The sequence below is a fragment of the Zosterops lateralis genome (genome assembly GCF_965231275.1).
Source record: "Zosterops lateralis genome assembly, chromosome: 6".
NCBI classification, from domain to species: Eukaryota; Metazoa; Chordata; class Aves; order Passeriformes; family Zosteropidae; genus Zosterops; species Zosterops lateralis.
In genome coordinates this window covers 26,584,823-26,599,927 of record NC_139761.1, presented here as the reverse complement: position 1 = coordinate 26,599,927, position 15,105 = coordinate 26,584,823, and the positions used below count along the sequence as shown (strand labels likewise).

The window sequence follows — 15,105 nt, the reverse complement described above, 5'->3', positions numbered from 1 at the left end:
GGGGAGGGGAGGCGGGGCGGCCGCGCGTGCGCGCGCAGCTGTGTGCCGGCGGCGCGCGCTCTCCCAGGCTTCCCAGGGAATCCAGCGGCGGCAGGAAGAGGCTCCTTCCCGCGCACGCGCAGCTGTCCGGGCGGGCGCGCGCCGAGCCGCGGCGGCGGGCGGGAGGGGGGAGGGGAGGGAAGCTGCTGAGGTAAAGTTAGGGGGAGAGAGAGACTCCGCCAGCCAGGCGAGAGCCGGGGAGGCTCGGCGGCCGCCATTACTGAGCGCCGGGAGACAGCGGGGAGGCGGGACGGGGCTGCGGCGGCCGGCAGCGCCCGGGAGCCGCGGGCCGGAGAGCGGAGAGAGCCCCGCGGGGAGGAGAAGCCGCCGGGGGCGCCGGCGTGGAGAGAGCGTCCCGGGAATGCTGCCGCTCCCGCCGCCGCCGAGCAGCCGGATCCCGACGGCGCGAGGTGAGGGGAGGAATGCGGTCCCGGGGGAGCCGGCCCGGCCTGGAGCGGGGCGGCCGGCCCGGCGGGCGGAACGGGAGCGGGAGCGGGGGGAGGAGGAGGCGCTGCAGCCCCGCGAGCCGGCCGCTGGCTGTGACCGGCTCGGAGGGCCGGGGCCGCGTGCGGAGCGCCCCCCGGCCCCGCGCCCCCCGGCCGGCCCCCCGCCCCGCCGCGCCGCCGAGGGCAGGCGGGAAGGGCAGCGAGCGGAGAGCCTGCTCCCACACAGGTGAGCAAGGCCTGAGCTATGGGAGGGTCTGAGCCTGCCGTACGAGCCTGCCAGCTGGTCACGGCTCTCTAGGGAGGGAGGAAGGCAGGAAGGGGAGCTTCCCTGCTCCTCTCTTCTTCCTTCCTCATTCCCTTCTTCTGCCTGCTCCTTTAGCTTCCTCCCTTCTTCCATTCCCACCGCCTTTCCCCCCTTTTCTCCTTTCTCTGGACTTATTTTCCTCTTCATTACCCCCTAATACACATTCACGCCTTCTCTGTTCTTTTCTTCCTCTACTAAATTTGAACAGTTGTCCATTCCCCTCCTCCTTCCTTTCACCTTCAAATATTGCTCGATATTAAATTTCAGAAAACTTCACTCTCCTAATGATGTGTGTGCATTTCTGTTTTTCCACCAGGTGGATTTTAGGGCTTTGGAATAGGGTAGCCAGTTGCAGTGTTGCAGCTTTTAAGCGTTTTGAATACCTTCAACCAGCATAACCTTTAGACTCTCTCCACCCAAGGGAATCACCAGAGACATACAGATGTAATGAATGCCGTGGTGTTGTAGCTGTAAGACGTAAGGAGTATGAAACACTGCTTTAATTAAAAAAAGAACCGGACTACATAGTTATAAAAGGAAGGCATACTTGTCACCTTTTCCCCATAATACCCCTCTGTACCCCCCTCTCTTGCTCTCTCCAGTATCGCTTTTGATATCACCGTGGAATATTTCCTTAATAAGTAGGAGGGGAACGTTTTTAATCTAGACCAAAATAGGCCTGTGGGGGTATGTGTGTATTCTTTAGTTTAGTGTCATGCAGATAAACTGGAGGATTTTTTTTTTCTTAATAAAGATCCTTGACAAATTTGAAAACTCTACACTGCAGAGTAAAAGCAGTAGAGAGAGAGCAGCGTTAGCTGGTCAATTGGACGTCCATTTTAAACCTGTGCATTGAAGCCAGTTGCAACACTGATGCTTGTATACTTATTTCATAAAGAGTAAGAGTTGATAGGTGGCTTTTTTGTCAGTTGTGCTGTCTTACCTTCTGAAGAGTCCTCTGCATGACAGCTGTTTTCAGCAGTGACATCAGTGACCAGAGTTAACTCCCTTCTGATAAAACCCAGACTTATTTATAGTACATATCTAAGGTGAGGGTATTACAAATATTCATCCAGGTGCATTTTTGTAAGGATTTACTTTCGGTTTTGTGCTGCTTTGAAAATTATTTTTAAGAAGTGCTAAAATTCTTAAAATTCTATTTATAGTACTCTGTTAAAACTCAGTGGTACTAGAGCTCAGAAAGTATGATGCAAATGTAAGGGGTTTTTTTAAAGTCTGTAGTACTTGAAGTATGGGAAATTGTTTAAGCATTTGTTACATTATCACTGTCTTGTTTTAGTACAACTTGCTTATAAGCGTGGAACGTACTGAGCTGAAATAGCATTTTTCCCCCTAAAGTATCCCTATCTAAAGCAGCTGCCATTGTTGTAAAATTGTAAATAATTGCAACCAAATGCCTACCACTCCCTGGTGTTGGACTTTACTTTAGCTAAGGTGTTGCATGTGTAACATAATCCAATTAAATACTTTAGGCTCAGACTAAATTGTTTTAAAATGCCAGATTTAGCACTAACAGAGCCAAATGCTCCACATGTTTTTCAGGCTATGTGCTTTCCTAAAGCTGTAGGTGCTTTTTCCGTGTGCAGACTATGTAGAAAAGCAAAGCACTGATCATAATAATAGATTGTTCTGTGTAAGTTTCCCTGTTGGGACTTGTTACTTGAGTAGATAGTGCAAAAATAATTCCATTATGTTAAATGAAGATATTCAGAGGATGCTGACGCTATCTTAAGGCTTCCAAAAGTACTTTCTTGACACAAGACAAATCCCGTGTACTGGCATCCTTGAGGAATTTTTCGCCTAAAACTTGGCGGAGCACTCCTGATCCCTCGGTGTAGCCGGCTGCTCGGCGGTGTGTCCCTAGGACTGTGTGCGGGAGGCGATCTCGGGGGTGACACGCCGTGACCTTCCCCCAGAGAGACAGCCAGGGCGGAGTTGTGCTGGCACGGTGAGGTGGGGCGAGCTGCGAGCAGCCCCGCTCGTGGCCGTGACGTAGCCGCGCCGGCGAGCCCGGGGTGCATTCCTGCTGGGTGATAAGGTAGGAATGCTTTCCAGAGGGGCCCGCGGCTGCTGCCGCCAGGGGGCTTTGTCCGGGCCCCCGCCCTGGCGGCCCCCAGCGCCGCTCGGGGGTCCCGCTCCCCTGCCAGCGCTCCCGGGGCTCCCTCCGCCCCGGCATCTGTGTCACGTCTCTCCTAATGGGCGCACAAAATACTTAATCACTCTTTAATCACTCTTTGTTTGCTGGCTTCTTTTTTTCTTTTTTACTCGGAGAATTTTTAGCCTAAAGGTCAGTGTAAGTGAGCTGGAAGAGTATTGCGTTTTACAGATTATTGGTTGAACCATCTCATCACTTCCTTGTACTTAGAGATTTGGTGAAATATTTAAAGAAAAGTGAGTTCATAATCCCTTGCAAGAAAATCTGAAACAGTTGTGAAGTTATTTTGAATATGCGTGTTGACTGTGTTTTTCTAGTCACATCTCTTGGAAAACAAAATAATTAATCTGTGGCTAGTTCTTCACATTACGTTTTGTCGTAAATAAGAGTTGTTTCTTTGGCTTTGAGTTAAAATTCCCACGCATTTTTGCAGTTCTGTATCAGTTGACATTCAAACGTGACAGAAGAGTGTTTGCATTTAAAGAAGCAATACCAATACCTGCATGCATAATTTTTGGGAAAGTGTATATAGTTAAATTTTGGCATTTATTTATTTAAGTTGGCCAGTTTTTATGCAGACTATTACTTGCTGCTTATATATGCCATTTCCCTTTCTCATTTCATAATTTTAAAAAGGGTATAAGCAGTATTGTTTTACACAGGTAGAAATGACACATATAGCCTGTACAAGGTCAGACAACAAACTAAGCTACATGGTATTGAGTCCTGGATTCTATACTGCAGTTACTCGTGAAGCAAAATAACATGAAACTATTCAGATCTGTGGATCAGTGAAATTAGTTGTAGTTGCCTATACCAGGATGTAAATTTTTCTTTTTTCCATCCAGGAAGTGAATTTTAGCCCTTTTTCAGTTCTTACTTTGATCCCTTCTTCTTTGTCTGCTTCTTTTTCTTTCTTCTATTTATATAAGTTTTTTAATGGATCCCCTTTGTAAAATTTCTCCATTCATTTTGTGTTTTTCCATAAATAAGCCTGATTGGGAGGCTTGCCCTGAGAAACTTCTCTGAGCACTCTCCATGTTTTTGGTTGGAGCTTATCCTATGCAAAAACAATTAAGAATTACTTCTGTAAATTTGCACTCTCCTTCCATGTTAAAATACAGACTTTGAAACTATATTGAATGCTTTCAGATATTCAAAAGTCTGAAGAGAAGTAACTTGAGAGGCCTAAGTACAAAATACTGCTGTGCTGGTGATTTAAACCTTTGCAGTTTACCTTTTTATTGTACCTTTATTTAACTTATGTAGGTCGGTTTGGTTTTTCTCTTGTTTGTTTGAGGTATTTTTTTTTTTTTTTTTTGTGGAGAGCAATAATGATAATAGATGCCCTGGGACTGCTAGATTCCACCTAAAGAATGATGTTTTGAATTAAGAAATAATATTTAGGCTGTGATTTAATTTTGAGTAATACACAAGCAGTCTTCAGTGTATTATTAATAGAAGACATTTATTGAGCTTAGGAGGAACTAAGAGCTTTGAAATTCTGTTTTTAAACACAGTTTCTCGTTGTTTATAATATGAAGTTGGGCGGTTGGGGTTTCTCTCTCTTTTTTTAAAAATGCATTGATTACTTTGCTTTTGTATGGAGGGAGTTATCTAGGCTACAGATCTCCTTTAGGGATTATAGTTGGCCGTCATCATACTAACCAGATCTGAAATGAACAGCAGTTGGAGTCATCCATTCTCATCCTTCATTTCTCTAGCATGATTAATCAGCATACCACTTCAACTGAATTTCTTTTCAGCCAGAGGATCACTGTTGTCCCTTTCTGTCTTGCTGTTGCTTGCTTGAGCTTATTTTCTGATAAGCAATCTGAATAACATTTTTTCTCCTGTTGGCTGACACTCGGCTAATTGTTGTATTTACCACTATTTGTAAATAAGATTTCAAGTATGGTTAATTAAGGTTACCAGCACTTGTGAAGCCAAGAATATTGATGTGTTTGTAAAGTGGACAGGACATGTTAAGTGTTAGGACCTCAGCAGACTTAAGTGATGTGAAATTGTTGGTAAGGTGACATTGGTATACTCTGGTTTCATTTCTAAAAAAAGATTTTTCACTTGAAGGAAAGATTTCTTAGGCTTGCTTGAGTGAAAAAAAAAATAACTCTTGTTAAATCTGAATGAGAAATGACAATATTAAGTTAAGGTACAGTAACTTTTTTTTTAACTGGTTGTTAGAAGGGAAAACAGTTGAATTCTTATTGTTTTAGGTAGGGCTGTAAGTTACTGTTGTGCTGATAGATCTCGGGCATTGGGTGCTGTAGTAAATATTGTCCTATGCCAAGTTTTGGTTCTCAGAAAGTATGAAGTGAGGAATGAGTTGGTATAAGAACTTGGTGTCAGTAATAACTTGAATCTGGAGCTGTAACTTTCTTGGAGTCTTGGTCCCTGTATTTTGAGTGCACAGCACTTTCAAGCTCATCCTCCTTACTCGGTGATCTGCTGTAGAGAGGTTACAGTAACTTTCTGTTGGTGTATTCCTACGCCTTGCAAAGCACGCTAGGCTGTGATGGGCCTTTTATTCACATGTGCTTCTCTTGGCTTGGCCAGATAATTTACAAACACACTTGCAAGACTGCTGGTTGAAACTAACCCCAGAAAATACAAATCTATAGTTGTGTCTAGACAACACTACAGAGTGAGTAAAGGACTTGGGCAAAACACTCTTTAGTTTTCCCTGTTGGCAGCTGCTTAAATAGTTGATGGTCATAAGCAAATCTTGGGACTCTTTCAGGCAACATTTTTGCTTCAGCAATGTTAAATCTAAAACGGTTTTAGGTTCAGAAAGCAATTTTGGAAGGTATTGAGAAATACGCAAGGGTATTTATCTGTAAGTGATTTTCTTGACTGTGGACTCATCTACAAGTTCCTGTGTAGCCACAATTACTTAATAATGATAGATTATTAACTCTTCAAGTATTTATTACTTGCTAATAATAGGGCATTCTATTCTGGTGTTTACAGTTCAACTTGGAAGACTTTGGGAAACATGTATTTGTACATAGGGCTTTCTCTGGCCTCTTAATGTTTCTGACTGATGTTGTGGGGGGCTGTCTTTGAGCTTTCTCTTTTCTCAAGCCTCAGATGCATTCTTGCAGGAGACTTTTTTCTCAGTCTGTCTGCTCTTCCACATACTCTGAGTTCTTCAGAGTCCCATTGTCTTTCCTCATGAGCAAGTATCTGCTCTGCTTGGCTAGCTGTGGATGTAGAGGAGTGCCACAGCTTGGAGGTAGGGGCAGGGAACACGACTAACTGCCCGTCTTCTCTATGAAGTGATAAGAATTGAGCACTGAAGCTCAGCCAGGCTTAATGCAGGACTGGTAGACTCCTGCCTATGGATTTTGGTGGTGTTTGGTACCACGAGATTAGTTACTGTTGTGGTATTGGTATATTGTTTCTCAATATTGCCAAACCTTTTTTGTCCAAAAGAAAATTTACTTGAGCAAAGTGAGTATTATTCCCCAAGCAAAAGCAAATTAAGGATATAATTATAAATGGCAAAACAAGAAAAAGTTCTGTTGTTTGATGTAGTATTTAGCACATATACAGCATGGTGCTGAATCTCACCTTAGTTAGAAATGGCTTACATAATATTTCAGTGCAAGTGCCTCAAGTTCCTTTCCTGTTCTGCATCATAATGTGTGGATCACTGGCCTGGCAAAGTCTGGGTTTTGTGTGAATGCAAAGGGAAGAACAATGGAAGAGAGTTCTGTTTTTGATTACTTTATAGTAGCATCCCTGCAGTGAGATCAGCACTTAGAAGGGTGATATTAACAATTTGTACCACAGTCGAGAGTTCAAAATCTTCAAATATAACTATCCTTTTGGTTTCTAATTTGTCACAGTTTGGGAGTCCTTTTAATATAGAAGTGGTGTACTACAGGTGAAAGGGTTTTGAGGTAGACTGTACCTTTTTCCTATTAATAGAATATATGTACATAGAGATACATTTGTTTCATGTATTTTGTACTTATAACTATACCAACTTCATCTTGCAAAGCTGTGTTCTAAATACTTTAGAATTACAAATTATTCTACAAGAGATTAGTGATTTTTATAGCTCACATATTATATGTTATCTGAGAAACTACATTATTTTTTTCAGAACAGGCTTCTGCAACCTAGTTATTGTTGAAGTATCAAGTTGAAATTCAAATCACAGTCTCATAAGAACTTTGCCCTCTCTCAAATATTAATAGGTGTGCTTACAGGATTTAAACCCTCCAAATTTAGACGAAGACCAGCTTGAGTTTTGTTTATGGGTTTAAAATAAGGAAAATCCTCATGCATAGATGGAGTGTTGTACCTTCTCTGAATGCTGCCTCTTCCTTCATAAACTTGAAACTTCTAATGTTTCTTATTTTTTGTTTTCAGATCCCTCAGGAAAGGACTTACTGAAGGGCACTGTTTAAATGTGTGACATTACTGCAGGAAGATCACAGCAGGATAGTCATCTTGCTTTGCACCTCTTTTTCCTAAGGGTAAGTTTGGGCTTTAGGCCTTTATGATGTGTTTAAGGGTGAAGGTGGGTAAATAAGTACAAGCTACTACCTTATTTTCTTTATAACTACGCTCGGAAATCTAAAAGTCTGTAAAGACAAGGTCCTACAGTGCATCTGTAGATGATCAGAGATTCTTCCTGCAGTGATGTCAGACACTTCATATTATTCTCAATCCTAAGATTGAAATTAGTTGGGGAAATCAAGCAACCCCTCCTTTGAATCTGTAGCAGAGGTGGGGGGGAGGATTAGATGAATTGTAGTGTTTACAGTTTGTTATAATTGAATTAGGCAGATTGAACTAAGATAATGGAACTAACTTACAATGAATTTCCAGTGTGCATGCTTTAAAACAGTACAAAATGATAAAGTAAATTTACATTACTGGCATAGTGAAATGGAAAATCTTCCATTTGGAGAACATTTTAATGATGATTACATATTAAATGTGAAGCCATTAGAATGTCAGATTTTTACCAGTTTTATTACTTAATTAACAGATTTTGCTCCATGACTTTGTACAGTGCAAAGTAGGAATCATTTTAAAAAAACCCCAAGAAAACAGCAAACCTACACTAGTTTTAAATATCTTTAATGATTCAACTCCTACTATGGTTAAAATCTTTCATGTCAGAACTTTAATAAGAGACTGATGTGTTTATTCTCCCTTTGTCAGTGTCCCCTTTCACCTTACTCTCTTAAAAATGTATCGATTTAACAAAACATTTTGTAGATGGAGGAGGAACAACCTTTGCTACTGTGGATGTAGAGTATCTGAAAGTATTGATTGTTTCTTATAAACTAATTGCAAATTGACAGTGTCTTCCTGATGAAATGAAGTAATCCTGTGGATGAAGAATTTTGTGTTCTAGTTCAGTCCACATGAAATCTGTATTGTGCTGTGGCAAACAGAAAACATTTTATAGTGAAAGTGCTGACTAAATTTCTCATTCTTACAGTTTGAATGATGCTACTATGATAAGCTTTGCTTTAGAAAGAAAACACTGGGTTTATTTGTAGTAATATAAATACAGCTTGTAAAGGATGTTATTATTGCTAAGTATTTTTATTCCTGGAGCCATTTTCTGTTAGGTCCAAATTCTGTGTTTTAAGAATATAATAAACACAGTGGAAACAGTGAAAAGCAGAATTTAAAATACGAGTTGTCTTTTTGAATGGGTCTTTGAGTAATCTGATTTAACTGAAAAAGAATTCTAAAATCTGGCATAAAAATTTCAGGTTTTGCAATATAAAAGCTCTTGAGTATAAAAATTAGGTGTTCCTTTTCATTTTGTAATGAAGTTGATACTTTCTTCCTAAAAAAGTACTTTGCATTTCTGTGATTTCTATAACTAACAGCTGGTTTTATGTATGTAGTTTGTATTTTATGTTTTGGTTAGTTAAGTACTGCTAAGAGGAATGAAGTATGTAACACTAAAATTTCAGTATTGATGCTTGTTGTACTTTCATTCTTATTAGGGCTGTTTATAGATTTGCTTGAGTACATTTGTGTGGTTACTTTGTACTCTACAAATGTAAAAGCAAATATGTAAGTACAATAGTATCTACCTTTCATTTCTAGTGCCATGTAATAGTTGTCTTTTTACCAACAAAATGAGAAGTATTTTTATGAAAATATTTTCACAAAATATTTTTACAGAGCAGTGTAGGTTGGAAGAGACCTCTGAATGTCAGCTTTCCAGCCTCCCTGCTCAACCAGGGTCACCTAGGGCAGGTTGTCAGGTCTGTGTCCATGTGTCTTTTGAATACCTTTAGTGTAGGAGCCTTTGCAACGTCTCTGGGCAAACCAGGCCAGTGCTCAGTCACCCTCACAATTTAAAAAAAGTGTTTTCTGATGTTCAGATGGCATGTTCAGTATTTTAGTTTGTGCCCATTGCCTCCTGTGCCGTCCCTGGGCACCACTGAAAAGAGCCTGGCTCTGCTTTCTTTGCAACTTTCCTCCAAATATTTGTCCACATTGATGAGGTCTTCCCCGAGTCTTCTCTTTGCCAGGTTGAACAGTCCTAGCCCTTCCTTAAATGAGAGATGCTGTGGTGCTTTAACCCTTTGCTGCATTCTCCAGTAGCTCAGTATCTCTCCTGTACTGTGGAACTGGACACAATGCATCAGGTGTGGCCTTACCAGTGCTGCAAAGAGGGGAAGGTTCACCTGCCTTGGCCTGCTGGCAGTACTTTGTCTAATGCTGCCCAGGGTACTCTTAGCCTTGTTTGCCAATCTGCTGGGACCAGTCATTTGGAGATCCAACTTTTTCTGTCTTCCTCAGAACTTGGTTGATTCAAAACCAGCAAATACATTTCCATTTGCAGTATGCATGCAAGCAAAGTCTTTTGATGAATAACTGAGAGTTAGTGGTAATTGTTATACTTAATGACAGCTTCAATAAAGCCACTGGAGCCTTGTAGTAATTCTGTGAAACTCTGAATGTAGGTATAGTAGTTTTTGTTTCCAATTAATAAAAGTTCATTTTTTTTTTCATAGAGACAGAAGGAATGAAACAGCATTGTAGTCTTAAAATCTATACATAGGTCCTACTCTTAGTGTTGGTACGATGTTTGTGTTTTTCTGTAGAATTCTGGTTCAAAACACTTCTTTAAAAGCAGTTTGCTCTTAGTATTCTCTTAGTATTTTCAAGTTTGCTCTTACTTCTGCAGATAGGTAGCAGCTGAGGCATGTGGCCAACTGCTTTCTTTTACAACTGCTTGCTTTGAAATTTTCTTAGCTGCAACCTAAGCTGAAATCTACAAATGCACGTAAATGTAATGTTATTCATGCAGATGAGCATGATATCCAGTGAAAATGTAAATAGAAGTGCATGAATATTGGGTTTGGTTTAGTGTTTTTATGTTGTATTTTTGCTTTTCAGTGCCCAGTATTTGTAAGCTAAGGAGGAGAACAGTTATTTGGGGCTTTGGGTGTGGGTTTTCTTTATTTTTGGAAGTATGCTGATCAGCTATCAAAACAGCTTACAAACTACTACTAAATTGTGCCTAAAATCTGTTTATTTTAAAATTTGTAGTATAAATAGCATTAGCATCGCTGAATTATGAATTTATGATCTCATTCACAGTAATTGTAGAATTTTCATATACATAGAAAATCAGGGTGATCAAGCGAAAGTGCTTCTTTAAATCTCTTTTCCCTCATGAATATTATAAAAAAATACCTGCAATCCTGAATTATTTTTTTCTCTGTATTTTTTAGGAACATGATGCTCCTTGTCCAGGTTATTTGAGGTCCTCTTAATCACAAGCTGAAGCAGGAACGACTGAAGGCAATTTCTGGAACCCTGGATATACAATTCAAATTTGTAGGAACCTTTTCCAGAATGAAAACGACATACACTTACCTTGATAATTGCAAAAGGATGAGAGGAAAGTTATGATGGCAAAAAACAAAGAGCCACGCCCCCCATCTTATGCTGTTAGTGTTGTTGGACTGTCTGGAACTGAAAAGGATAAAGGTAATTGTGGAGTCGGAAAGTCATGTTTGTGCAATAGATTCGTTCGTTCAAAAGCAGATGAATACTATCCCGAGCATACCTCTGTGCTTAGCACAATTGACTTTGGAGGAAGAGTTGTTAACAATGATCACTTTTTGTACTGGGGTGACGTAACACAAAGCGGTGAGGATGGAATTGAGTGCAGAATTCATGTAATTGAGCAGACTGAGTTCATTGATGATCAGACTTTCTTGCCTCATCGGAGTACGAATTTACAACCGTACATAAAACGTGCAGCTGCCTCCAAACTGCAGTCTGCAGAAAAACTAATGTACATTTGCACAGATCAGCTAGGCTTGGAGCAAGACTTTGAGCAAAAACAAATGCCTGAAGGGAAATTAAACATAGATGGATTTTTATTGTGCATTGATGTAAGCCAAGGATGCAATAGGAAGTTTGATGATCAACTTAAATTTGTGAATAATCTTTATATCCAGCTCTCAAAATCTAAAAAACCCATCATAATAGCGGCAACAAAATGCGATGAATGTGTGGATCATTATCTGCGAGAGGTTCAGGCCTTTGCTTCAAATAAGAAGAACCTTGTAGTGGTGGAAACATCGGCAAGATTCAATGTCAATGTTGAAACATGTTTTACTGCACTGGTACAAATGATGGATAAAACTCGTGGTAAACCTAAAATAATCCCCTATCTGGATGCCTATAAAACTCAAAGACAGTTAGTTGTTACGGCAACAGATAAGTTTGAAAAACTTGTCCAAACTGTGAGAGACTATCATGCAACTTGGAAAACTGTTAGCAACAAACTGAAAAACCACCCTGATTATGAAGAGTACATAAATTTGGAAGGAACAAAAAAGGCCAGAAATACATTTTCAAAACACATAGAGCAACTTAAACAGGAACACATTAGAAAGAGAAAAGAAGAATATATTAATGCATTGCCAAGAGCTCTTAATACTCTTCTATCAAATCTTGATGAGATTGAATTTTTGAGCTGGTCAGAAGCCATGAAGGTATTGGAGAAAAGGCCTGACTTCCAGTCCTGTTTTGTAGTGCTTGAAAAAACACCCTGGGATGAAACTGACCACATAGATAAAGTGAATGACCGAAGGATTCCGTTTGACCTTCTCACTACCCTGGAGGCAGAAAAAGTTTATCAAAACCATGTGCAGCATCTTATATCTGAAAAAAGGAGGGTTGAAATGAAAGAGAAATTCAAGAAAACTCTTGAGAAAATCCAATTCATTTCACCCGGGCAGCCGTGGGAGGAAGTTATATGTTTTGTGGTGGAGGATGAAGCATTCAAATACATCACTGATGCAGATAGTAAGGAAGTGTATGGTAGGCATCAGAGGGAGATTGTTGAAAAAGCCAAAGAGGAGTTTCAGGAAATGCTTTTTGAACATTCAGAGCTATTTTATGATCTGGATCTTAATGCAACACCAAGTACAGATAAAATGAGTGAAATTCATGCAGTTCTGAGTGAAGAACCTAGATACAAAGCTTTACAGAAACTTGCACCTGATAGAGAATCTCTTCTGCTCAAACACATAGGATTTGTTTATCACCCAACTAAAGAAACTTGTCTCAGTGGCCAAAACTGCATGGACATAAAAGTAGAAGAGTTGCTTGCCAACAGTCTTCTGCAACTAGACCATGGACGCTCAAATTTATACCACGATAGTGCCAACATTGATAAAATCAATCTTTTCATTTTGGGCAAAGATGGCCTTGCACAAGAATTGGCAAATGAAATTCGGACACAATCCACTGATGATGAATATGCATTAGATGGAAAAATATATGAACTAGATCTTAGGCCAATTGATGCCAAATCCCCATACTTGCTGACTCAGTTGTGGACCTCAGCCTTCAAACCACATGGTTGTTTCTGCGTGTTTAACTCTATTGAATCACTGACTTTTATTGGGGAGTGCATTGCAAAAATAAGGGCTGAAGCATCTCAGATAAGGAGAGACAAGTATATGGCTAATCTTTCATTTACATTAATATTGGCTAACCAGAGGGACAGTGTTAGCAAGAATCTACCTATTCTGAGACATCAGGGACAGCAGTTGGCTAACAAGTTACAGTGCCCTTTTGTAGATGTGCCTGCCGGTACATACCCACGCAAATTTAATGAGGCCCAAATAAAACAAGCTCTGAGGGGAGTGCTGGAAGCAGTTAAACACAATTTTGATGTTGTAAGTCCAGTTCCCACCATTAAAGATCTGTCAGAAGCTGACTTAAGGATTGTCATGTGTGCCATGTGTGGCGATCCGTTCAGTGTGGATCTTATTCTTTCCCCTTTCCTTGATTCTCACTCCTGTAGCGCTGCTCAGGCTGGCCAGAGTAATTCTTTGATGCTTGATAAAATAATAGGTGAGAAGAGACGTCGAATACAGATAACTATATTATCATATCATTCTTCAATCGGTGTAAGGAAAGATGAACTTGTTCATGGGTATATACTGGTCTATTCTGCAAAGCGAAAGGCATCCATGGGAATGCTTCGGGCATTTCTGTCTGAAGTTCAGGATACGATTCCTGTCCAGTTGGTGGCTGTTACTGATAGCCAGGCGGACTTCTTCGAGAATGAGGCAATCAAGGAACTCATGACTGAAGGAGAGCACATAGCAACAGAAATTACTGCTAAGTTTACAGCTTTATATTCATTATCTCAGTATCATCGTCAGACTGAGGTTTTCACATTGTTCTTCAGTGATGTGTTAGAGAAGAAAAACATGATTGAAAGTTCCTACATGTCAGACAGCACGAGGGAATCAACGCATACAAGTGAGGATGTTTTTCCAAGATCTCCGAGAGGAGGTTCCCTTGACTATAATTACCCAGATTCAGAGGATGATGCTGAAGGACCACCACCTTACAGTCCAATTGGTGATGATGTAAGGTTACTTCCAGCACCTAGTGATCGTTCAAAGTACCGGCTGGATTTGGAAGGAAATGAGTATCCTATTCACAGTACACCAGTCAATTGTCATGACCATGAACGCAACCATAAAGTGCCTCCTCCGATAAAACCGAAACCGCTTGTTCCAAGAACAAATGTGAAAAAACTGGATCCTAACCTCCTGAAAACAATTGAGGCAGGTATTGGCAAAAACCCCAGGAAACAGCCTTCTCGAGTGCCTGCAGCACCACCAGAAGATACAGACCAATCTGACAATTATGCTGAACCTATTGACACAATTTACAAACATAAAGGCTTTGCAGATGATACCTATGCAGTTCCAGAGGATAGTCAGAATCGTATTATTAAAGTTCGAAACTCAATTGTTATAAATACCCAAGGTGAGGAAGAAAATGGGTTTTCTGATAGAGTATCCAAAAGTCATGGGGAAAGAAGGCCTTCAAAATACAAGTACAAGTCTAAGACACTGTTCAGCAAAGCCAAGTCTTACTATAGGAGAACACATTCAGATGCAAGTGATGATGAGGCTTTTACCACCTCCAAACCTAAAAGAAAAGGAAGACATCGTGGAAGTGAAGAAGACCCACTTCTTTCACCTGTTGAAACATGGAAGGGTGGCATAGATAACCCTGCTATTACATCAGATCAGGAATTGGATGACAAAAAAATGAAAAAGAAACCCCACAAAGTAAAAGAAGATAAGAAGGTAAGTGAATTAATTTAAAATTTTTTTACAACATCTGGTGCATTGTAAAATGGGAAGAGACAAAATATGCAAGTGCTGCACCCTATTTTGAAACGGATGCTTTAAAATTTTCAAACTAAATTGGTTAGATTTTTTTTGTCTTAAGTTCATATTAAGTGGCTTGGAGCTAGTAAACCTTAGGGAATTAGATGGTTTGTCTACCTTACCAGCTGTTCAATAAATGGCAGTTATTTTCATCTCTGCTTACATGTGGAGGCTTCTTTCCGTTTGTGTAAGGTGATGTGTTTTTTTAAGGAAAAGCTGCTTTGTGAGTTCTTTAGTAGAACTGGTTCTTTCAGTTCTTGCAGTTTTTGCTATTAGAATGCAGTTTAGGGCTGGTGAATGAAAGGAGTGATTTCTTTTTAATTCTTAGTTGTCCACCTGGAACTCTAGAACAAGTGCATAAAAAGGAAATTTTGTTTAGTAGACTGCTGCATTTTCCTAGTGTGGGCAAAC

The 15,105-nt window shown here is 40.4% G+C and overlaps 1 protein-coding gene across 1 annotated transcript in view; it reads left to right on the top strand.

Moving 5' to 3' along the window:
* The first annotated feature begins 357 nt into the window (after positions 1–357).
* Positions 358–15,105, top strand: part of ARHGAP5 (Rho GTPase activating protein 5) — a 45,711-nt gene continuing 30,963 nt past the window's right edge. The window contains exons 1-3 of the mRNA XM_083863206.1: positions 358–449; positions 7,364–7,470; positions 10,711–14,610. Of these exons, the coding sequence (XP_083719332.1) occupies positions 10,888–14,610 (3,723 nt within the window). The 5' untranslated portion in view covers positions 358–449; positions 7,364–7,470; positions 10,711–10,887. The remainder of the gene's footprint in view (positions 450–7,363; positions 7,471–10,710; positions 14,611–15,105) is intronic.